At 37.6% G+C, this 26941-nt stretch overlaps 1 protein-coding gene across 1 annotated transcript in view; it reads right to left on the reverse strand.

Moving 5' to 3' along the window:
- Window positions 1–26941, reverse strand: part of ptprn2 (protein tyrosine phosphatase receptor type N2) — a 218961-nt gene that overhangs the window by 172017 nt on the left and 20003 nt on the right. The window contains exon 2 of the mRNA XM_067400639.1: window positions 17938–17988. Within this exon, the coding sequence (XP_067256740.1) occupies window positions 17938–17988 (51 nt within the window). The remainder of the gene's footprint in view (window positions 1–17937; window positions 17989–26941) is intronic.

A 26941-nucleotide genomic window follows, 5' to 3' on the forward strand; every position in this document is an offset into this window, starting at 1 on the left:
TTAGGGAAACTGAGTGGTAATATAAAATCTATCAGGCAGTTTGAATTATCAAACATGATACATTTGCTTCCCACTTGGTGGTAAATGATATGCCTCTAGAACTGTGCACTTTGTCACTCATTTGCAAAATGCTCTTTATACTGGCTACGATAAGCTTAATAACAGCTCTGAGACCCCTGGCAGGTCCGTCGTCAAGAAAATCCTAGACTGCTCTATGATCAGTATTGTGGCCATTATGTCCTTTGAAAGATCAGAGCTGAAGTGAAAATGAAGCACACAGACTGACATTTCACAACGACCTATTCAAAGATGGTTTGGATCACTCAATCTTGCTTTGTCATTTTGATCAAATATTTGGCAATATAGAGATAAATGGTTTCAATCATGTCACATTCCGACCATATACATAAGCAAATCAATCATATTCAAATCATCAGCATTTCTAAAACTGCTTAGTGTTACTGAAAATAACTAGCTATTTTAAATATTTCAAAGAAACACACAATAATGTCAAAGAAAAAGCAAACTCAGGCTTGTAAAGGTAGTCATATTGTGAGAATTACACCATAACTAACCAATAAACATTAAAAAAGTATTTTACTAACGAACACTGTGTTAAACTGTTATAAACATTATATAACAGTGACAATACAATTCAATACATATACCTTAACGTACTGTAATTCTTGTTATCTACCACAAGGAGGAGCCTTAACAAGGAAAAAAGGGAGACTGTTACACTCCTGTTGCAAGATCACAGCAACATCCTATGGGGAAATGAATGTGTTAAACATTTTCATGGTTTATATTAGCTGTGGATACTGTCTAAATCCATTATTAAGGATGATGGCTCAAATCTTTTATACAGTACTGTGCAAAAGTCTTAAGCCACCATTAGAAGTTGTTTTAGCAATGATATAACGACCATATAGAATTATTTCTTCACGTCTCTTTATTAGAATATAACCAGACAATTCAGGAAATTTGTATGCAGTATTTAAAATAAATAAATAAATAAATAAAATCTTTTATAAAATAAAATCTTCTATAGGCTAAAGTGGCAAGTATTCCAAGAAAACTTTCAAAATCTGATGAGAAGTTTCTCAGAGTTTCTTCTTTGAGAAACGAGAAGTAGTCCAGGAGGTCACAATAAATATCGATTTATGCTTGAAGCCATTTTGTTCAGAATTTTCTTTCTATTTACATTTTTTGTTTCCTGTATTTTCTGTTTGTATCTTAATAAAGAGACAGATAAATATGGATGGTCATTAAAACATTTATAAAACAACAAAGCAGGTGATGGCCTTTTGTACTGTATAAGGTGGCATATTTTCTGTGAATGTGCGAGACTTACGATTCATTAGCCACTACAGGTAAATAACTAAAAGAATAACAAAGTGTAGTAAATGGTAAAACTATTTGCACTACAAACCAATGTGTTTATAATTGTAACAATACATTAAAGTAATATGGTAAGAAATACCAGTTTGCAATATCAAGCAGCACTGAGACGGTTAGTACAGCTCAAAATAAGGTGGATACTGGTCTTACTTTAAAAATAAGGTGGACACATACATAAATATGTATATAGCACAACCCTGTAGCGTTAATGATAAAGATAAATACAGTACATATAACAGTAAACTACAGTGATATTTACAAGGTGGTATTTTATTTTATTTTTAATTGTTTAATGTATAACAAATTATTTACATTTTAAAAATAGTTAGGTAAAACACATTTCTTACTTAGACCAGAAGCCAGTTGTTGATATTGGCATCACTCTAACTGATGGATCTTGCATTGATATGCCAGCCAAATGAAAGTATTATTTTAGGCAAATGACACTACATACAAATAACTGAACAGACTGAGAGCAAGAAAGCAGACCACATTTTAAATCATTTGCTGAAACTACTGAACTGAAACAAAGCAAATGCATAGTGACTAGAAAACTTCTATTCTAGCACATACATTATATCTAGATAACTAGTCTGCCAGTGCATTTGGCAAAGGCAGAAGAAAGAAAATTGTGACATTAAACTTCTGTCTCATATCTAAGATTTTCTCTTTTTTCGAAGCACCGGCATTAAAAGTAAATTCTGGATGCCAGTCTTGCTAAAAGCCTTTTCTTTTCTCATATCTTCTTTTTCCCCATGAGTACACAGATTATAAAGCACTTCTTCTGAGAAGAGACAGGACAATATTACAGCACAAAGTGTGTTTAACCTTGTCTTTCCCTGTCCAGTCAGTTGAGGTCACTGGATCCGCTTTAATCAGAAATCTTTAATAGAGTAAAACATAAAAAATTGAAATATCTCCTGTCCGCCTCTCAAGTTATGATTCTTAACCTATCACATTAAACCCATATTTAACGGAGCTGCCATCACAAGATGGCGAGGATTTGAAATTAATTCCTGTATTATAGCCAAAGTTTCACAAATAACAATAACTCACAACTTCCTCCTCGATGGTTGTTTCAATAAGAGAGCAGGTCGTGAGGATGCAAACGGAGCTCTTGGGAATGAGGCAGTGAAGCACGTCTCCCATTGACAATACTGAGGCAATTATGCTAATCGATGAAACAAGTGAAACACTATGTTGCAACCAAATCGATAGTAATTCTGATTAGTAATTTATTTTCCCTGTCTACCAATCAAGACCTTAGTGTAGTCATTAGATGGGCAGATAATGACAGAATAGGAGGATACGGTTGTATGTGAGAGACAACAGCTACAATAAACAACAGAGAGCTTGAAAATTATTCAGATACCCAATCAGATGTTCAAAGATGTTAAAACCATTAATATAATGAGTCTCAGACAGACCACATGGATTGCCGCAGAAAATCGATTTCACCGTGCAGAGTGATACTAATGAAGATGAAGAACAGCCAGTGCCACAGAAGAGGAGTCCATTTTTGCAGCATTAAGACCCACAAATTCAGTAGATTATCTGGATATGTTGAGGCCTTTGTTCATTGAGGCAATTAGTTCATTTGCAGATCTCACTGAAAGTTAAGCCAATACAGCAGTGTAATGGTTACTAAGACATTATGTACCTTATAGACAATGCAATATTATTGGTGTTCGACTGATATGGATTCTTTGATGGCAGATGTCGATGTCGAGAGCAGGGTGGTCGATGGCCTATATAAAGCTGAAAAAAATTATATCACACTATTTTGTTTAAAGATAACATGCTGCATGAAAATTGTATTTATTTTACATAATATAATAAATAATTTGAATGACTGATATAAAGATATGACAACAGATCAATGCTTTTCGCATGACAGATTTGCGAAATAAAGTGAATGAGAGTCTCTCTATTCATATGCATATAGAAACACCAGGAAAGCAATTTCCTATGAAGGAGCACTACAAATATTGGAATTGATGAACTGGTTTTTCAGTTTTATTCACAATGAAAGCCAAAATCTGTGTTACACAAGCTAAGACCAAAGGTACAAAATATAGCATATTGACTAACTTCAGGTTCCTTCAATGATAAGACCCAAAGGTCCTTTGCCTTTTACTGATTGCAAATACATTTCTATTCTTCAGACTGGCAGTAATATCACCATAATGATTCCCCCTACTAACATTTCATTTCACCTGCATCACAGCATGGAATACAATATGCGGTTTTATTTTTGTTCAGCCAGTTTTTCCTTTTTTGTTTCTTCTGTTATCCCCATTTCTGCATGCTTAGCTGAACATGTTGCAATTTTAAAATAGATATGGCACCTTATGAGGACGTTTGTTCACACATCAGAGTGAGAGCTTAGGTTACAATACAGCAAGCCAATTACACCAAAATTACTATTTCATAAAAACAACAAGCCTGGCTTCTTGTTTTGAATAGAGCACAGTTCATATTTCAATTATTAAACCATTAAACCATGCAATTTTGCATGTTTTGTATTGAGAGACAAAAACCAAGAACAATGGTTCACTGTTAACATCATCTCTACTCAAACTAAAAGCTAATTTCACAAGAAATTTCAAATAATTTCTCATATTTTTCAGACTTTAACGTAGTTTTCATGCAACAGAGTTCTGGACACTAAGAACATTAGTTAGAATTGGTCATTTTTATATTTTGAACTTTTATATGATCATCATAAACGTATCAAACAGCTACTAACCTTTTTTATAGTTTAAAATGTATTGATTTTGAATTACCAAAGCCATAGTGAAAATGACATTGGAAGCTTTTTCAGGGTCTTACAATATCCTGTCCTTCAGCAATTATGCTTTCAACACAACAGACATTGGCAGGAAGTGAGTTTTAAAAGATAAAGTTCAGAGTACAGAGAATGTCAAGTGGTTTGGCACTAGTCTATCAGTCTGTGAAAACACACATATATACAGCTCCTGTCCAAACAGAAAAGGTTAGATTGTCTAAGCAGATAATGACTTGCATTCTAATCTTGAAAACACAGAGTGTCCTGTGTAGGCTTGTGGTTACAGTCTGCTAGACATTTTCTTTGATCCTTTTTGAATGATCAGTCATCTCTGGGAAGAGCCGTCTAATAGGTCAAGAAACTAATTGGTAGCTTTTCTGTAAGTTTATATAGTTTCTGGAAATCCTGGGCAACCATGGTCAAACCATCAGTCACTTACCCTTTACAGAGACAGGTTTAGCTTGTTTAACTCTTATCTATTTAATTGCATATGTAAATAATGGCCTCTATAAATGTGATCGCCTGTCCCTTGAATTGTCGTGTTAGTACATCCAGCTTTCCTTGAAGAATTTCACTTGTCATCCTTTTTCATACATTATAACAATGCAAGCCAGAAATATTGTAGATGGCAGTTAGTTTGTGGTAAAATAAGGGAGAGGAAAGCTGTTGGCACATAGCACACTGGAAATATGAATTGTGTTGTACCACACTGTATGTGTCTGATTTTACTTGCGCCTTTATCACATCTTAATATGATACCCCTTGATACTGAAGCATTTTCAAATACTAGACTCTACTTTATGGATGATCTCAGTCTGTAATTATCAGTCAGAGTGGAAGAGAGATCACAGAGGATCAATAACTGGCAGCTAAACAAGAAAAAATAAATCAAAACTGAAATGCTTTTAAAAGAATGTGTTCAGGCTCATATTCCTGCCTCTTTGCCAGCATTACTGGGGATTTGAACTGACATGCCATATGTTATGTTATCTGAAAGCCAATTCATGTGCATTGTGGTATTTATTTTTAGTGATTGACCCTCTGGGGTCGATGAACGCGCCAGCGCGTTTTGGTGGATTTTTTCCACACAGCAACAAAATTAACTTGAAAAACTCTAATCATTTAAGTAAGAGTAATACATCATTCAAAACTGTAAAAATACTTTTATTTGTGTACACTCACAATAACAACAAAATTTTGTGCTTCTCTAAAATAAAGAAAACACACAGGGTGTGCTTTCTGCCAACTCAGTCACTCTCTGTGAACTTCTTTCTGAAACGTGTCACAAAAATGAACCGAAACTCAGCGAATACTTGCCACACAGTCATAAAAGATATGTCTTTAGGAAGCTTGAAGTGTCTGCTTTTAAATGAATTATTTTTAAAGGATTAGTTCACTTTAAAATGAAAATTACCCCATGATTTACTCACCCTCAAGCCATCCAAAGTGTATGATTTTCTTCTTTCAGACGAATACAATCAGAGTTATATTAAAGGAATAGTTCACCCAAACATTAAAATTTTATGTTTATCTGCTTACCCCCAGGGCATCCAAGATGTAGGTGACTTTGTTTCTTCAGTAGAACACAAATGATGATTTTTTTACCCCAACCGTTGCAGTCAAATGTCTGGAACCCTGATGAGCTTTAAGGCTTGTCATCGATGATGGTCAGGCTGTTGCATACCTCCTGATATATGTGACTATGGCTCAAAATGTATTTTTTTATGTGGACAATGAATCTCACTTTTAAAACTACTGTAGGCATACACTCTAAAAAAATGCTTAAAAACAACCCAAGTTGGGTAAAATATGGACAAACCCAGCAGGTTGGGTTAAAAGGCACCTATTATGCCCTCTTTCACAAGATGTAATATAAGTCTCTGGTCTGGTCAAGTTTCAGGTTAAAATACCCCACAATTTTGCCCCTATTTGTGGGTGCGGAAAAACATGCCTTTTACTATATTACTATATTGCTGGCTAAAAAAATAAATCCAAAATTGTTTGAAAAAATTGGTTGGGTGAAAACAACCCAATCCCTGGTTTTGTCCATATTTAATCCAGCAGTTTTAGATACTATAGGGAAGCACTTAATGCCCCCACACAAACAACTTCACCTGAATTAAAGTGTTACTGAAAGAAGTTTTTATTGATGTCCACACAATGCTCTCAGTGTGCATAAATGCATATTTATCCAATAATGCTTTCACACAGGCACATCCTCAGAGTTAATGTAGAAACTACTGTCAAGTGCATATCACATATCGCAAATGTAATTCAAGCACAAAGTATATAGGAGTACAACGTGACAATAAAGTATATTCTGCATCGAACACATTAAACACTTCCTAGTCTCACAGAGCCAGACATTTGACTACCGGTGTAAAGTCTGGTCTACTTCACAGCTTATTCTAGCCAAGAACCACCCACTAAATATGTGAACAAACTGTCTGACTGTTATAACAGGTGTTATATTTAATAATATATAACAAAAATAAAATAACAAAAAAATAACTCAAATACTCAAATGAAATGTAACATATAATTGTGCTTATATATATATATATATATATATATTTATAAAATTTCATGACTGAAGAGGCCCTGTGCTTTAATTTGAAGAGGCCTGGACGGGTGGCATTTGTGATCTTATGTGGTGGTGGGCCGGTCTGGGCCAAAATGCCAGGGCCGATGTGTTAATTGTGACTTTAGACTAGGGTGACCACCTGACTATTGATCTGTTGCAGGACAGTAGATGTGATTTTGCGGGACACAAGAGACAGATAAATTTACAACTATTACGTTATGTAAATATTGATTTACATTTGTTGGCAAACTTGGCATATGTGCCGATTAATGTTTCTGCCGTGGGTGCCCAGTGCCACACTATAATGTTGCGCTTATGGCAACATTAAATCCTGGAGAGAAGACAATTCTAGATACACGGCTGCACATGCAGGAGGACAAAAGTTTGAGCGCGCAGATGTGATATCTGAGCGAGAGCGCATGCGCGCGTCCAGTTTTGTTCAAGGGATTCCGCCTGTGAGAGAGATTGCTCGCGCATTTGACGTTCTCGACATTTTTCAATATAATAAAGCCATAGAACCTGCATTAAATGAAATATTAACGTGAGAAGAAAGTCGTGTCTGAATTTCGCAATTTTGTATTGGTTAAAACAAATGGAGAATATCTCGTTTTTCTGTAGGTGCTCGACCATTTCCGTGTGTGGCGCTTGATCGCTGCCATTCGTTGGAAATATTTAACATGATTGGATGATTACATGCTTTAAATCATCGATTTGGGCAGCTTTGAGCAGCTCTTGAGGTTCTTATCCAGTATGGAAGATGAAATCCTTGCTGGTGTAGTTGTGTTCACCAACTTTGATGAGGCCTGCTCTTTGCGCTGTCCACTCAGTTGTCACCAGCGGGAAAACCTCTCTATGATTGCATTGGTAGGTTATTTTCACAGCTAGAATATGACGGCTGCACAAATATATTTTTAAATGCTCACAGTTTTTATTATATTTCTTACTGTGGTATTGTAATTTCAGGGATGAAAAAAAAATTACAGACATAAATGAAATGCAGACACTACTTAAGTCTTGCGGGACAAAGCTCCTAATTTCGGGACTCTCCCGCAAAATGCGGGACGGGTGGTCACCCTACTTTAGACTTATGTTTACATTTTAATTATTTGAGTTTTCCTTGGTTATTGAAATTTCTGTCTTAATAGCTGAGGGGATTATGATCAGAGGAAGGTTAAGTTCAAAATAAAAATGTTTAAATGTAATATATTTTTCTCCTGGTCCTTATTTTAAATGGGTCATAAAAAATATCATTATCGACCGATATGAAACACTGATATCGTGATACAGTTTTCAGCATATCGCCCAGCCCTAGTTGTGAGTCCTGAAAATTTACAGATGTGAGTTTGGTTATAGAACGCGGTTGTCACTCCCGTAAATAACCGTACTGTGTGTGAACCAGTGGTGTATAAAGTACTCGAAAACCATACTGGAGTAAAAGTATAGATATCTTACCAGAAAATGACTTTGGTAAAAGTTAGGTTGGTTAAAAAAATTCAAGTCTTCATCTACGTCAAAATCTGCCGACATATTTACAAATAATGGTTTTTACATACAGCGCGCGTTCACCTGCTTGTAAACAAAGTTTAGTGCTTCCGGCTATGCCAGCACTTCATCTTGAACACTAGGTGGCGGTAATACTCCTAAGGAGTGAGCAGCCAGTAACAAGTAGTAGTAGAAGAAGACCGTCGTCAGTTTAGTTCTCGCGCATGCGTCATGGAGCTACGTCAGAGGCCTACAAGAGAGAAAATGAATAGTTGAATAAAGTCGTTCTTTTGTTTGTTTTTTTCGCATGAAAAGTATTATCGGCGCTTGAGAAACGTACGGTTGAGCAACTGTAGTGGCATGGACTATTTAAACATTTTCTTCACTGACTTTCTGGACGGACAAGTTTGTGCCCCCTTAAAGCCAATGGAGGAGTATTCCACCGCTCATATTTAATCACAAAAATATTAATTTGTGATCCGAAGATGAAAGAAAGACTTACATGGTTGTATCAACATGAGGGTGAGTAATTACTGACAGAATTTTCATTTTTTGGTGAACTAACCCTTTAAAGCAGATTCTCACAATTAAAATGAATCCAAAACTCCTAACGAGTGCTGAAAAGTGCCTCTAAACCAGAGTTTACCGCCCGTGGGCACCATCTGGCTGCGAAAAAATGAATAACACTTTTTCAACTATACGTTATGCTATCACCACAAAATCTGAACCAGATGCAGCTCACATGTAGGAGAGCATCACCAAAAAATAATTTTTCTCTGATCTTATTGCTTTCCTGAGTTATTCCATGTCAAATAAAAAAAAATGAAAAATTTATTTAAAAAATTATATATATTTTTTGTCTTTTATCCGCAGTTTTTCAGCATGAAAATGTCCACATGTAATGTAATTTATATTTTCTAAAAAATTAAAAAGTGTTCTATCAAATGATACCTACCTTTTGACTCTCCTTGCTACAGTTTTGGAGTTATGAGTCTTTACTTTTGTGTATGTCGCACAGAGAAAAAACAAAAAAAAAACTCTAAAAAAGCCTTCAGGTCTTAAAGGGTTAATCTCTCAAGGCATTATAAGGTATTATCTATAAAGTAACAATAATATAATAAGATAACCTTGTTTGAAATGGGTTTGGCTAAAAGAAAATTTCGGTTTTGTCTATACTACAAGGTACTTATACTATATTGACTGGGTTGTATAGAATTGCATTACTAAAAAGAGACTAAAATACAATTTTCATTGACTAAAATGTCATCAGTTTTTGTTGACTAAAACTAGACGAAAATAGTCATGGATAATTCTGACTAAGATAAGACTAAAATACTCAGACTTTTAGTTTGATTAAAACTTGACTAGACTAAAAAGAGTATGAACGTGACTAAAATAAATAAAAACTAAAATGACAGCTTGACACAAAGACTAGACTAAAACCAAAATTAAAACAGGCTGCCAAAAACAACACTATACTTGAGTAAAAGTTTTAAAGTATGTGATATTTTTTGTACTTAAGTACGAAAAGTATTTTTTTGATATTAAATGTACTTAAAGGGTTAGTTGGGTGAAAATTCTGTCATTTATTACTCACCCTCTTGCCGTTCCACACCCGTAAGACCTTCGTTAATCTTCAGAACACAAATTAAGATATTTTAGTTGAAATCCGATAGCTATATTAATATTAATATTATAAAGCGACGAGAATATTTTTGGAGCTCCAAAAAAAACAAAATAACAATGGCCGATTTCAAAACACTGCTTCATGAAGCATCGGAGCATAAATGAATCAGTGAGTCAAATCATGATTCAGATCGCGTGTCAAACTGCCAACGGCTGAAATCACGTGACTTTGGCGCTCCGAACTGCAGATTCGACACACTGATTCATCTGTGCTCCGATGCTTCCTCAAGCATTGTTTTGAAATCGTCCATCACTAAATAAGTCGTTATTTAGTTTTTTTGGCGCTCCAAAAATATTCTGGTCAATCTATTCAGTTAATTTGTGTTCTGAAGATTAATGAAGGTCTTACGGGTGTGGAACGGCACGAGGGTAAGTAATAAATGACAGAATTTTCATTTTTGGGTGAACTAACCCTTTAAGTATTGAAAGTAAAACACAAGTAAATGTAAAATACAAAAGGAGCAAAAAAAAATTTATTAAAAATTGTTCTATACACAATTTGAGCAGCAAGATTGTTCAGTTTTAACTTTCTTACATTTTGTTTCTTTGAATTAAAAAAATGGCTAAATGTTTATTACAATTTTTAAATATGAAAAAAATGAATATTTTAATTATACATGTATCATTCATGTTAATTCATAGCGCATTATAACTAATGTAAGAGACAACTTTAAAATGTTAAAATGTAAATGTTGAAATTAAAAATAAACAATACATTTATTAACCTTATTTAATGTTACAAATGGACTCTTATTGTAAAAGTGTTACCATTTCATATAAATCCAAACATGCTTAAAAATTACCATCTTTACACACAAAGGCATAGCATAGGTCTATTATATGTATACTTTCACACATTATTTGCCTCGATTTTAGAAAACGTGATGATTATCTAATCAAAATATGTGTTACAGTGCCAATAAAAAAAGAACTAAAATCGATCTCCCGTCTGATGCAGCGAGAGCCCCCCGGTCAGTTTCCATCTTTTTAAGTTTTTTCGACTGGCAAAGCTTACCCGTCTGACACAGTGGGTCTTGATCTCCCATCGGATCCAGCGAGAGCCCTCCTGGTCAGCTTCCATCTTCTTATCCTTCTCTGTCCGGCGAGGCTTACCCATGTGATGCCACGAGCATTGGTCTCCTGGAGCCTTGGTCTCCCATCGGACGCAGTGAGAGCCTCCGGGTCCGTGCTTCTTTCCTCGTCCGGCAAGGCTTACCCATCTGAGGCCTTGATCATTGGTCTCCTGGAGCCTTGGTCTCCCGTCGGACGACACGAGACCCTCCCGGGCGAGCCTATGCACTTTACTTTCCGCCTGTGTGCTAGCGAGGCTTACCCATCTGATGCCATGAGCATTGGTCTCCTGGAGCCTTGGTCTCCCATCGGACACTACAAGAGCTCTCCTGGCCAGGCATTCCAATTCCTTTCATCTCGCCATCGGCCAATGGGACCCACTCACCCGTTGCCAGGTGCCGCTCCCGTCAGAAGCAGAGTGGGCCCCTTTTGGTTGGTCATTCCTAAACCATGTCACCCCTAGTCTTTCGGTCGGTAGGGCTTTACCCATCCGATACCACGAGCCTTGGTCTCTCTGAGCATTGGTCTCCCATCGGATGTAATGAGAGCCCTCCCGATCGGCCATTCCAAATTACTGTACTGGAGGTTCGGGCCAAAATTACGAGCTAGTAGCCTTCTCCTGGACAGCACGCCAAATACGCATAACTTTACTCTATTTAATTATATGAATATGTGAACTCGTGAAATTATGTTTTTGTTAACAAAGTTCGGGAGAAACAGGTTCAGATAATTAACCTAATTAGCACAGGTGGAGAGCATTCAGTTAATCAACTCAACCAATGACAAGAGGAATAAATTCAGCATACTTACCTCGGTTTTTCTTCTGAGAGTTTATCAGCATCTCTCCACCCAATCTCCTCACTTCTAGTACTATCTACTTTTACCACACTGAGGGGAGTACTCTGGGTTCAGGCCAAAATTCCAAGCTCGGAGCCCCTCTCCCGGACAGCACGCCAAATACGCATAACTTTACTCTTTTTAATTATATGGATATGTGAACTTGTGAATATGCTATTAATATGGAGAAAACTGATCCTAGACCAGCAGTTATGGGCAGCTTATCCTTCTCAAAGCAATCACAAGCAGCAGCAGTCAGTGGTTTGAGCCAGAAAATTCCATGCTAGTCTCAAGTCTGTGGCCAGGGGAAGGCTAAGCCTATGTGTACTTGCTTGACACACTTGATTTGTGTGTTCCGAAGGTGAAAGAAAGTTTCATGGGTGTGGAACAACATGAAGGAGACTAAATGATGACCAAATGTTCATTTTTGTTTGAACTAACCCTTTAAGGACTCACTGACAAACTCCTGCATTAAAAAAGCACTGAATCAGTCCACATTTCAAATCTCTGGCCATTCGTGCACTGTCTAGATTATTAATTGAACTGTCAGACTGTACCACCTCTTTCTGACTGATGACTGGTTCTAACAGTCCTCTGGAGCTCCACGTTTTCTCCACAACTCCTTTGTGTTTCTGTTTTTTCTTTTTTTTCTTTTTTTCAGATGCAGGCTGTTCTAACCCATGCCAGAATACTGAGTCCAGCACCAGCTTCCTGTCTCCAGACTGCTCTTCACTGTCAATGGAGGAGTCATCTGTGAATGTCTGCAGGTGGCATGAGCAGGTGTTGTGCTTGTATGTCTATTGTGCAGAGATTAAACAGAAATTGAGACAGGACAATTCCCTGCAGTGCCACAATATTATCTGACAGTAAGGTGATTCCCACTCTACTCCAGCTTCTCAGGGTGCTGAAGAGGTAATGAAGGGGCTGAGGGGGTCTCACATGAAGGCAGAAAAACTTTTTGCTAGCACACTAGAGCCAACAATGAAAAGAAAAAATGTTTATGAAAATTCATCTTTTTACCCTGTCCATGTTCCTTCACATTATCAGGTTACGGTCTAGGGCTGCAACAACTAATCGATAAAATCAATAATATTTGATGATGAAAACTGTCAACAACGAATGTCATTATCAATAAATTGCGTCTGCCTACCGTGCACAGAAAACTTACACCAATCGCATCAAATTACAGCACTGAATAACGCATTTCTATAGACAAAATGCATCTAAAAATAGTAGGGGAAATAGCTGCTGCTGGAAAGGTACCTGATCCAAGCTCCCCAAAACATGAGAATTCTTTATTTTAAGCTTCAAACTGCATTGGCGTAATGTTTAACATGGCTTGTCCTGTCAGGTGATTTGACAGATGCGTGTGCAGTTTAATGTGTGATATGTTCCCTCAGCACAAAACTTTAATTTTACGTTTATATCCTTATCTGTAAGTGTTACAAATTCATGCAAATAATTCCATTTAGCATGAAGATTCATACCTGAATGAGTGCCGGTGCACGTATGCGCGTCAAACAGGCAGGACGCATTAGAGAGGGAGACAATTAAAATTCAGTGCAAAAATATAAATTTTTCTGAAATATGTTGGTCTTTTTATCCAATTAATTGATTAATCAAATGGACTAATTAATCGAATCAACCAACTAATCGATTATTAAAATAACAGTTAGCTGCAGCCCTATTAGGGTCCTGTTTGTAGCCACTGATTGCCTTCATTCTGCTCCAGGTGAGCAAATTCTGCATCTTAAGTATGAAAATAATGCCTGCATGATCAAGCGCAAATATTTATTTTCTGTCTCTGTTAAAAACAGTGTATAAGCAGCCCGTCCGTCAAAATTAAACAAAGCTTGTCACAGGAACAAAATCATTCTCACAGGAACAACAACAACACAAAAAAGAGATAGAGAAAGAAACCAAAGGGAAATAAAAGTCCCCTTACAGTCCTTGGGATATTTCCTTCATAAGTCCTGAGGTTTGACAGCACTCCCAGAGTTTTCACTCTTCACTGCATTTGCTTAATTAAAGTGAATGACATGAAATGGTACTTATCTTGTTTGGGCTTCAAGTGTATTCCAAGTCAAGAGAAAATCATCACACACAGAGGTCCAAACACAGCTTCGCACAAATGAAAGAATTTAACTTTGACTTTTAACCAAGTTTGCAGGTTTCAGACTATTTTGGTCAATGCACTGTGCTTCTTTGGTACTGAGTCAAAATATTTATACATCAAATTGTCAAAATCAGAGCTTTCAGCATCTGCAAAGTCTGATAACAATTAGATGAGATCACACCAATATTAAACCACTATCGGGGAAAAATCTAAGATAACGATAGTAAACTATGGAGTGCCGCAAGGATCAGTGTTAGGACCTCTGCTATTTTCAATCTACATGCTGCCACTCGGCAATATTATAAGAAAACATGGGATTAGTTTCCACTGCTATGCCGATGATACTCAGTTATATATATCATCACGACCAGATGAAATCTCTAAATTATCCAAACTGACAGAGTGTGTTAAAGAAGTAAAACATTGGATGACTGGTAATTTTCTTCTATTAAATTCAGATAAGACTGAAGTATTACTTATTGTGCCAAAAACCTGTACACAGAATCTCTCAGACTACAATCTGCATTTAGAAGGATGTACTGTTACTCCATCCTCGACAGTTAAAGACCTAGGTGTTATATTAGACAGCAACTTGTCCTTTGAAAATCATATTTCATATGTTACAAAAACAGCCTTCTTTCACCTCAGAAACATTGCTAAAATACGGAATATGTTATCTATTTCTGATGCAGAAAAGTTAGTTCATGCTTTCATGACGTCTCGACTAGATTACTGTAATGCATTATTAGCTGGTTGTCCTGCTTCCTCAATAAACAAGCTACAATTAGTACAAAATGCAGCTGCTAGAGTTCTTACCAGGTCAAGAAAATATGATCATATAACACCAATCTTATCATCTCTACACTGGTTACCCATTAAGTTCCGTATCGATTATAAAGTATTGCTAATGACCTATAAGGCTCTAAATGGTTTAGCTCCTGTGTACTTAACCAATCTTCTATCGCCCTACAATCCTTCACGCTCTTTAAGATCACAAAACTCTGGACTTCTGGTTGTACCTAGGATATCTAAGTCCACTAAAGGAGGGAGAGCGTTTTCACATTTGGCTCCTAAAATCTGGAATAGCCTTCCTGATAATGTTCGGGGCTCAGACTCGCTCACCCAGTTTAAATCTAGATTAAAGACGCATCTCTTTAGCCAAGCATTCACATAACGCATCTCATACCAGATCAACTGCACATGACTATCTTTGCTTAAAGTTAAGAACAGCAGCTACGCTAATTGTTCTCCTTTTGCTTTTCTGTTTTACCTCGGGACACCCGCCCTGAGGTGACTAGAGAGTACATCAGCTTCAGTTTGGATCCAGCCTCTTAAGAAGACCTCAGATGACCATCACCTGTGAAGAGACCACGCCAGCTCCTGCGAGGACTTCAGGAGACGCAATCATCTAGATCAACATTCACATTGCACAATCTCTATATCCTAATTTATTGTTAATGTAATTCATTTTCCAGGAGCTCATTACTTCTACCTTCAGTTAAACTGCTAACAGTGATTGTAATTACCTAAAGTGTATTATTTGCTAACTACATTCTTTAAATTGTAATGTTAACATCCATTTTCTGTAAAGCTGCTTTGAAATGATATGTATCGTGAAAAGCGCTATACAAATAAATTTGAATTTAATTGAATTTGAACTATCATCCAATGATCCAATCAATTCCCGATGGACAAAATCATGTGCAGCCCTACATTTTTTCTTGTTCGATGAGCTGCTTCACTTGCATATACGTCAAAGTAGGGAAGACAAGACAATAGCAACTTCCATTTTAGACACCATGTTAGTGCCGGTATACGGTAATACGATATATCACGATAATGAAAATGCACAATATTGGTATCGTGGACACTTCAAAATACCGTGAATAATTATTTATTACGAATTATTCAGATTTTTTAGAATGCACTTTAAGAATACTTTACCCGTCGACCATTTAAAATACACAATACTGCTTTATGCGGTGTCAAAGAGGCACGCGCACTGATGTAAACAAGCCCAACATGCATAAACAGAGAGCGCATGGCGAAATGAGTGAAGGAGCCGTGCTGAATGAAAATGCACTTTCACTCTCTGACAGCAGATGGCGCGGATGGAACAGCAGAATTGCAGCGGTTACCCCGGTAACCCACATAAACATAGCAGCTGCACTACAGCTACTACAAATGTTTTAAACAGCAATTCAAATTTTTGTATTCGCTATCATGTTCATCACTTCACCCAATAAGGCTATTTATTTTCAAACAAACATTTGGACTATAATATTCCCTAGATATTGTTTTAATATGTTCTGATTCTTTATTGTTCAGTCACACTTTACAATAAGACTCCATTAATTAACATAAACTGAAAATGAAAAATACCTCTAACACATTTATTCATCTTAATTTTAACATTTAATAACACTTTATTAAAATCAAAAGGTGTAACTGTATTATTTAAAGATGGAATATGTAAATTTTAGCGAGAATTTAATTTCAGAGAAGCTACGGTGGCCGTCTGGTCGACACAACACAAAGATGTCGTCATCTGAGACAGCAGAGTAGCCTGTGTGAAGGGATGAGGTTTATTCTTACTTCTAACAAAGAAAGGTCTCTGCTAACTAACGTTAACCAATGAGACCTTATTTTAAAGTGATACCTCGTTATTTATAATTCTTTTTGCACTTTAATCTGTTTGAAAAATGTGTTTAGCCTACTTTAGAGTTTTTTTGTGCATATATATATATATATATATATATATATATATATATATATATATATATATATATATATATATATATATATATATATATATATGTTTAGGGTTATTTTTGTTACAAGAATAAAATTAATAAACCCGTTATAGTATTAAATTTTGTACCGTGATAAAAGCTTCAGCAATTATCGCAACATGATCATTTCATACGTTACATGCCTATTCCATTTCATGGTGACTTTAAGCTCTAGTCTAGACGTTGAAAAGAAACCATTTACTTGAATAGAATAGAATAGAATAGAATAGAATAGAATAGAATAGAATAGAATAGAATAGAATAGAATACTTTTTGGATTACTTGATAATCATGACTAGACCAAAACAAAGCCAAGAAGAGAAGAATGTCAATGCTAAAGCTCAAATCTAACAGAAAACGATCTGCAATCAGGCAGCACAAGGTAAATCTCAGACTATCTTTCTGACACCTAAACATTGATTAGTTCTTTTCACCAACTTGAACTTAAAAAGACTTGACTTCATACTGTAGGTATTCTTCGCAGCCAAGTCCACATTCAGTCCCGCACTTTCTATCTTAAGACCACACAGACATTGCTTTGCAATATGATAAATGTTGAAGGCTAGTCCTACACAGTTACTGCCTGGCCTCATTTCATAAAATGGACAATCCAGCCTCATCATCACTTCAGTGCTATCGTAACCATTCCTCATTCAAGCTTTCCGTATTTTCGAGTATCTATGAGAAACTCTGCCTTGCTTTCTAAAGATACAATTACATCACATCAGCACAGATAAGGCAATTTAATTAATTCACAATTTAATAATTAAAACATAATTTCACAATAAACTTTGATTAGATTGCTCAAGACAAATAAATAGGCTACTGTAAATTAAAAAAAAAACATTAACTTGACACTTAACTTCTCACTAAATAGCACGCACGCGCGCACACACACACACACACACACACTTTTTACTTCCAACTCTGAACCTTACTTTTGCTGCATTTATGTTTTGCAGTTTTTAAAGTGAAAGTTTGATAAGAGAAAATATTCCCAAAAAATTAATCTAAGACAGATAAATGAAAGAAAGTTACTCTGTAAAGCTCATTGTAGGTAGTTAGAGTGACAGCTCGTTTTGGAAAAGACTTTATCTGTGAGCTTTTTTTTTTTTTTTTTTTTTTATTAGAAGAATTTACTTTAAAATGGTGCACAATGTATAATCTTTTAACGACTCACCGTTGATGCAGACTTCATACGACTCACATGCCACATCTTCAAACAGACAACCTGTGGGGGGAAAAAAAATCATCAGTGGAATGGAAATCAGTTGTCTGCTGATCAGTATTTGGAATACAACCTGCAAATAATCAGCAATGTAGGAACTAATTAGTAGGACTTTTAATTTGTTCAGTAAACAAGCTTTGAAATAACCTTATTTTTTGATACGCTTTGGTTCGACACTGGATGGCTGCCACTTTTAATGCATACAACAGCACCGTTGCGAGTGTGATATTGATTTTTCAGCGCACAATAGTTCAGTAAACATGTTAGCAGTGAGTAATTGGGGGGTTACGGGCAATTATGATAATATGAATAATTATAATATTAATTATTATGTGTTATAATTTATATTATATATATATATATATATATATATATATATATATATATATATATATATATATATATATTATTGTTATTATAACAAATTTTATTACATAAACAAAAACACTGTGGTGAATGTAACTGTGGAACATGAAACAAAAACACATGTATTTCATATATTTAACAATGTACATTAACATTACACTGAAGGTCAAAATGGCTGTGTGCCCCTCTGTGCCTTTGTGATTTATGCTGCCTTCACGTGCTCTCGTAATTATCGTAAATACACCTTTCCTAGGTAAAAATCAGACCTGCAAACTCAGAAGAAGTGAAAAAGGTGACAAACTAAATAATTGTAGGGGGTCAGGGAGAATCGTCCCCCATGAGACAATTTTTGTGAATTTAACATGTAAACAAAGCTTTTTGGTGCACTCTGACAAGAAAATGGAAAAAACAACATTTGATTTAAGTAAAACTGGGCACTGACAAATTTCTCAGTTGGATTAGATTTTGATTCAGGAGCTTCCGATTTGATTTTGATTACCTTCGATTAAATATTGAATAATTTGGGGGCTGTCAGGTTAAGTACATGGCAAATTTCCTCAAAGAAAAAATATCTCTCAACTAATGCTGTAAACTATACAGAGCAAGAGTTGGTACATCATTACAGCCTATTAAAGGTTAAAATTAATTGATTTGTAAGCTATATACAGAACATGGAGTTTTAAAAACAATAATACATTTATAATACATTTTTAATTACCTAATTATGTTTCTACTCGTTTTTTAGCCTATATAAACATTTAAATGGTGGCTGTCATAAAACGGATTTATTCAAACATACATTCAACATTGAAGCACGTGTTAATAGGCTACAAGGGATATGCAATATACTATGGAGCATATATTTATCAAAATGTTCCTCGCTAAGTTTATTTTTGTAGCTGACTAACGAGTTTTTGGACACTGTATGGCTTTTCTGAGGTAAATAGGACGGTAAATGTGACCTCTGTTTTATTGTCTTTCCGCGGTTGAAACACTCATTGAGCGATTAGGCTACATGAGACATGATAGGGATTTCGTTAAGCTGTACTGTATCTTTCAACATACCTTCAGAGGTTCATTTATGTTTCTTTCATGTTGTAGCTAGTAAAGTGGAAGAGATAATCGGTTTGTGCGCTCTGCTTGAACTCATGGCACTGTCACGCGCCACAGAACGCCAGGAGAGATATCGCGACAGAGACTTGACATCCATGATCTCACTCAGTTTATGGAAAAGTAGCCCATTTTCGATTTTTGTAAGGTTTATTGTGATGCTTGCTTGCCTTGATTCAACTTCTCGCGTCGACTGCACAGATATCAACAGCGCAACAGGGTTGTAGGTTGCCAGATTGAGGTCACAAATAGGTTCGAATTTGTATGATGTGTCAACAATTGTGGCGTTCCTAAATGAATCAGTATTGCTTAATGAATCGGTTGAGCAAATGACTCACTTGTTTCATTAAATGATTCAGCTGTGTCTTATTTCAAAGGCTGCTCATTTGTCCGCCGCATAAGTCATCGAAACATAGGCGCCGATTTATATTTCTGCCGGTGGGTGCCCAGTAAGCCCCCCCCCCCCCTCCCTTTTTTTTTTTTTTTTTTTTTTTTTTTAAGATGTTATAGTTTCATTCTTACAGCTACATTACAATATAAGTATCGTACTACTATTATAGACAAATCCAACATACAGATAAAATGTGTTCGTGCTGCCCATTGGTCTCGTGGTAGAGTTTTCGTTAATAGAGGCAGAAATTCACCTGTGCTTTAATTATCAGCGGTTCGAATCCGCCCTCACATAGTTTTTTTTTTTTTCTCATTAAGATCAAATAAGTTTATGATTGTATATCAATACCAGGGAACGTCAACTGGATGTTTCATTTGAATTGACCCAAAACAAGCACATTCTTTTCATGAGTGTTGTCGTGCTCTCGCTGAAATCTGATGATCAGACAGTAACGTACCTAAAGGTAGCCTACACTGTGTTATTTCGTCATTCAGTCATGAAAGTCAGGTGTTTAAAAGCTTCTGTGAACTTTAAATCCAGGAAAGAAGACCATTTTAGGGACAGGACAGTTTTGAGTTCTGATTCTGAATCTGAGCGAGCGCGAGAGTGATGGAAATCCGAGTTGAGATTTGTGCTCGCTCAACACTGGACGCGCTCTCGACGCGCTCTCGACTTTTGCCTTTAAAATAACGTCATTGAAACGGACTTAAATAAACTACATATAAGGATAGTTTCTGATCACAATCTGCATTGTAAAAAGCGCTATATAAATAAAGGTGACTTGACTTGATAGCTGCAAACGATTTTTTTTTCTTTTTTTCGATTTTCCGTGGGTGCTCGACCATTTCCGTGGGTGCTCCAGCCCCCGAGCACCCACGGGATCGGCGCCTATGCATCGAAATGTTTCATTTCAGAAAAGCAGCCATTATAATATTTACGTATTATAATTATTATTATTACTTTTAATATTATTATTACTTGACAGACTCAATGACATATGTGGCTAACAAATGAGACACAGTTGTTGACTGAATTGGTTGAGCAAATGATTCAATAACTCACTCAAAAGAGTCAGTGTTTTAAAAGAATTGGAATGTGAATGAATCAATGACTCGCTTATAAAGACAATCACTTGTCAGCACCTACTGGCATAACGATGTAACCCTATGCTTTTGAACTGTATTCCAGCACTCTTTACATTTATGCTGTTAAATTTGATCATTTAAATTATCACTCTTATGAATTATAATGTAATTTATTTCCATATACAGTTTACAAAGACATTTTAGAGATGATCAGTTTATAAAAGGGAAAAACAAGAAGGCACAGAAGGCACAAATGTTAAAAAATGTTTAGTTTTTTTGTTTTGTTTTTTTACATTTTTTAAAAAAAAGAAAGAGAGAAAATAGTCAGAGATATATAAAATAATAACAGATGGACAAGATGTTACACATGACAAAAGAGGAAGAGAGGTGTGATGCAGCTTGTGATCCACTGAATTCATGTCATTCACAGTCTATTCATGGTTCAGTGTAAAGAGCTGCTCTTGATTCTATCCATTGACCTCAATATAGAGTCATTCATCACTGAGCACCACCTTCCAATGAATCATCTCCAGAATACATACTGCAAGAATAATTCAGAAATAATGAAAAAAGAAAATGACAAAAAGTTTTTGTGATTATTGTGGACATTTTTTGTAGAGGGATGAGGCAGGATTAGATGCGAACACAGACTGCTGAGGGTGAACCGACCAGAACACAAACTGACAAAACAGTTTGCCGTCTCCATGGAGATGGGACTGAAAGGGAGCTCTTAGGTGACAAGAGGAAAGATTACAAAGCTTTGTACATGTGCCAGTGTGTGTGTGTGTGTGTGTGTGTGCACATGGCCAAGGGACTCTTTAGCAGCTGTTCTTTGATAAAGCACAAGGGAAAGACAAATGTCCCTGGAAGGGAGAGAGAGAGAGAGCGAGAATCAGAGTTCTCATTTTGCCTTTCCCTTTTTCATTACCACATACATTTATTACATTGTACACAGTAGAAAAATGCTTCATTTTTTCCTCCTTTCTCAAGCCTCTGAGATGACTTTATAACCTACACATTTGCTTTATTATCTGTCTTTCTCTTTCCCTGTCTGTTTGCCCTCACAGCTGTCATTACTGTAAAAATCATAATTCACAAAAGAGCCAATGTCATTGTTGCCAACCCAAAAGTGCAGTACAGCTATTGGCATGCTGAATCAGAAAGCCGGCTGTAATAAATGGCCTGTCAATGATGGAGGGAGGGTCAGGTGAAGATTCTATTAAACATGAAGACAGTCCCGCACTAAACTCTGCTCTAAGGCGCTGTAATTACTTCTGGGCACTCAAGTCTTATCAAACCACTCAGCCTCATTTATTAGAACTTGTCAGGATTCTCATCAGCATTCCATATTAATTACCCCTGTTCCACACAGCGACGTGTGTCTGGATAAAACACGCTCTGCCTGTTACTAGTTACTAAATCAGGTCGACAAAAATATTTGTTATCTCAGAAGAGTGTCCGTGCACACAGGCCTCTGCTCGCTGGCTCCGGAGGTTGATTAAAAGGAAACATAATTAAACAGTAATAGCTGAAATCAATTTTTTTCATCTTAGGGAAGACAAGGGTCTCCCATGGCACAGCACACTAAAGAGAAGCCCTTTGGCAATGGATTACCATGTTCCAATCTAAATAAAACACTTGTTTTGTGGATGTTAGACATTGTCAGTAACAATACTGTATAATGAGAAGAAAATATGTCAGTTTATCAAGGTATTAAAATATAATTAAAGTTTCAGCTAAGAAAAAAATAGTCCAGACTATGTTCAAATCAATTGGTCTAGCAACAAGAATTTTGTAATATTAATACTGAAGTAAAATTAGCTAATTTTCATTATAATCGATACACGAGACACAAGTGTTACATGTACTGTGTCCTGTGACCTAGTTTTTCCCCAGTCTGTCTGATTAGTTCATTTGATCCACCTGTGTCTCGTTCATTATCCCATCACCTTGTTTAGTTCCTTTGTTAGTCTCTTGTATTTATACCCTGTGTTTGCCCTCACTCATCGTCCGTTCTCGTTTGTATCAACACGTGTGTATGCTGTCTCTCTCTGTTTGGAATTAAAGTATTGTTATATTTGTCATCTTCATCGTCGTTGTGCTTGTCCCTACAACCACACGTAACAGAAGAACGGACCAAAACAGTTTTTTCTTTGGCGGCGTTTTACTTCAGTTTTTATTTTTTGTTTTTCCTTCATGGCTCTACCCGCAGTCCAGCTCCTCTGCCTGGAGCAGGGAGACCGCTCGCTGGAACAGCACACCAGTGACTTTCTCCAGCTTGCGTGCCTGACTCACATCCCGGATCGCTCGCTCTGTATTTACTATCATACCGGCCTGAGCGAGCGGTCCAAGGCACGCATTCCAGCGGGCGGTCCAACTGAGGATTTCGCCGCATACGTGGAGTGGGTGCTGGTAAACAACAACTCTCCGTTCACCATCGGCCCTGCTGAGGACGACACCAGCACCACTCCACATCCAGAGACCAACCATCCGCCATCGACGTGCACGATGGAGAAACGAGAGCCCACCACAGACCGCGGAGATCAACCTGCTGGGACGAACGAGACCGAACCTGAAGAGAGGACGGAAGGAGTCGTCACCCCGGGGTGTGAACCGCTAGGTGTGTCTGACCAGGTGTGTGAGCCCGTTACATCGTGTGCTGTCGAGGGAGTGTTAGTGGAGTTCGAGGGCTGGGAAGAGAGCCCCAACCACAACATCACCACGGTGGATGGCATCATCATGTCTACAGAAATCTTTCTGGATTTATTGGATGTGTTTGAGGAGGTAAATTTCCCTTGTCTTGTGTCCCCGCTGGTCCCGTCCAGCTCAGAACTGTGTGTGTCCCCGCTGGTCCCGTCCAGCTCAGAACTGTGTGTGTCCCCGCTGGTCCCGTCCAGCTCAGAACTGTCCGTGCCCCTGCTGGTCCCGTCCAGCTCAGAACTGTCCGTGCCCCTGCTGGTTCTGTCCAGCCCTGTGTTCCCTCCCAACCTCCCTCTCCCGCCTCCTCAAACCATCTCATCTCTGCCTCCCCTGGTACCCTTCAGCCTCTCATCAACTCCATCACGTAAACGCATGGATCCGACTCGACGCTTCAGGCCACCAGTGTCACCGTGGACTGAGGTTCTCCTGGCTCCGCCTCCAGCCTTCGAGTCCAACACTCCACCGCGGCCTGTCGACGCTTCGCCTTCGCCGTGGCTCCTCCCTCCCTCGGCTCCACCGGATACCCTTAGCCTCAAGACTCCACCGGGCTCCCTCGTCCCACAGGCTCCGACTTGGTCAGACGTCGTCCAGCCTGCACCTACGGTTTCGCCTGGCTCCTCCTTCCCCCCCCGTCTCCTCCTTCGTCCTCGGTCGCACCGCCTCCATCTCAGTCTTCAGGTTCCCGGATTCCACCTCGGATGCTCGTCGTCCCGGCTCCAGCTCGGTCTCCAGATCCAGCAGTGTCATTTGGGCTCTCCGGCATTCCAACTCCACCTGGATCTCCATCATCTGCGGCTTCTCCATCGGCCATCCCCAGGGTGGCGCCTCTCATCTCCCCACGATGGTTTTTCCTGTCCTCGACTCCACCCTGGGGCCTCTTCATGGTTGGTCTCTGGACCAACATCTGGCTCCTCCTGCTCCAGGCTTCCCCTTGGCTCCTCCCACCCTCCACTCCCCCTTGGACTATTTTGGTTTTCTATGGACTTATTTTTTCCTTTGCCCTTCGCCCTCCTCCAGAGCCCCCGCCCCCCCCTCCTTTGTTGGACTCCATACGGCGCGAGGCCGCGCCTACCCGGAGGGGGGCGATATGTTACATGTACTGTGTCCTGTGACCTAGTTTTTCCCCAGTCTGTCTGATTAGTTCATTTGATCCACCTGTGTCTCGTTCATTATCCCATCACCTTGTTTAGTTCCTTTGTTAGTCTCTTGTATTTATACCCTGTGTTTGCCCTCACTCATCGTCCGTTCTCGTTTGTATCAACGCGTGTGTATGCTGTCTCTCTCTGTTTGGAATTAAAGTATTGTTATATTCGTCATCTTCATCGTCGTTGTGCTTGTCCCTACAACCACACGTAACAACAAGATGGAAACAGTTGAATTTGGATGTAATGCGAGAGCGAGTCTGCGATGTGCCACAAGGCACATGAATTTTACGAAATTGAGTCCTCCCTTGAAATTTGGTCTACCTGTACATTAATTGTCAGTTAATTTACAAGTACATGCAAATTACTTAATACTACATAATAAAACAAACTGGACAGTGAAATTTCAGTTGATAAACTGTTAATAAATAATAATTATAATAATACTTTAGCAGACTGACATTGTCACGATTGACTATGATAAAAGCACATGACAAAGGAGTATCCAAACACAAACAGTCTTTATTAAAGGTGCAATATGATTCAGACAATATGATTCTCTACGATTCTACAGGCGGAATCGCGCTGAATGACACAAACCAGAAGCGCTCTCTCGTACACGCTCTCTCTCTTTCTTGCGCACAATCCCAGTTCTCTCAGACAATATTTGATCAGTTCTCCTTGCGCCTGAATGGTCAAATTCACACATAGTTGTCAAAATGTCCATCGTGTGGAGTATCTCAAGTAAATTCAGTCTGTTATGGCTTAAGTGGACGTAAACATTTGGGTGGAACTGCCGCATCACCAAAGAAAGAAAAAAAAGAGAGAGAAATTAATAAATGTATAAGCATCGGTATCGATGAGTACCAGAAAAAAAAGTATCGGTACTCGTACTCTGTCCTTAAAAAATGGTATCGGTACATCCCTAATATTGAATATAGGAGACTGAATGCTGTGATTGACCAATTAGAATTATGGTTTCCTTCCAGAGAGCAGCATGATGCAACAGTGGCCCCTTTTTTAGTGGCTTTGTTTCCAGAAGTATTTTTCCCATTCATTTTTCACTTTCAAATTTTTAAAAAGTCTTTGTTAAAGAGCTATAAGCCATGAACCAAATCAGCCAGCTATGAGGTGAATCGCAACATCACAAACTGAAGCAAAAAAGTAAAATCTGCTAAAAGACTAAGGTACAAGACTGTGTGCTTAACAGCTTTAATGAGGGAATAAACTACAATCCTTTGAGGCATTGTGAATGACATAAAATAAAAAAAATATAAAACTATTTGTTAAAAGATGTTGATTATATTATACTGAAAAAAAATATTGTGTTTATTGCAAAATATGCATATATTTAGGTATATATATTTTCAGAGTACAGGGAGAATGACTCACATGAAACGGAAGTTGCGATAGTATTTTGATAAGATTGGATTGTTAGATCATTGTGGTTTGTTATTGCTGTGATCTCACGTGAATGACAAGTTGTCCCGTCCTCGCACAAGTAAATGTCATCAGAGAAGTTATTGTGATTAAAGATTACTAGGGATACTAGAATAAGAATTGTCCATTTTGATTTTATGGTGACTTTAAACAAGTTTATACTGATGATTAACAACTTTGTGGCTCACAGTATAGGTCTGTCACAGTTATTGTTAAAAATCAATTCCCATATGGAGAAAATGAATGGGATTTTTATGAATGGGATTTTAGAACTTGACTGCTGACAACAGCTTCAACATCATACTTTCAAACATGACTGTTCCACTTAGCAGTAATTCAGAAGGAGCTTGTTGGATTGTTGAAAGCATTCATAAAACATGTTTCAATGAAGATGCCAGTTGCATCTTCATAAAAATACATTTTAAACAAACATTTAATTAATTCTACTGTTATCGTTTACTTGCAAGCAACACTCTGGAACAAATTACATTTTGTGCTTGAGTCTGATGAAAATTTCTTTCTTACTCTGAGCCACAGGAAGCACACCAGGTGCTGAGTACATCTGACTCTTCACCCCTCCCACAGAAAGAAGCTTTGACTGAAGCCTACAGGCTGACATCTTTATGAAGAAACCATTTTAACTCTCCCACCACTCACACAGTGCTTCATTTCCCCAGAGGTTCAGTCTGTGAGGATGAACAACAACAGCAGAGTATGTGAAG

This window comes from Chanodichthys erythropterus, chromosome 11 (assembly GCF_024489055.1).
Source record: "Chanodichthys erythropterus isolate Z2021 chromosome 11, ASM2448905v1, whole genome shotgun sequence".
NCBI lineage: Eukaryota > Metazoa > Chordata > Actinopteri > Cypriniformes > Xenocyprididae > Chanodichthys > Chanodichthys erythropterus.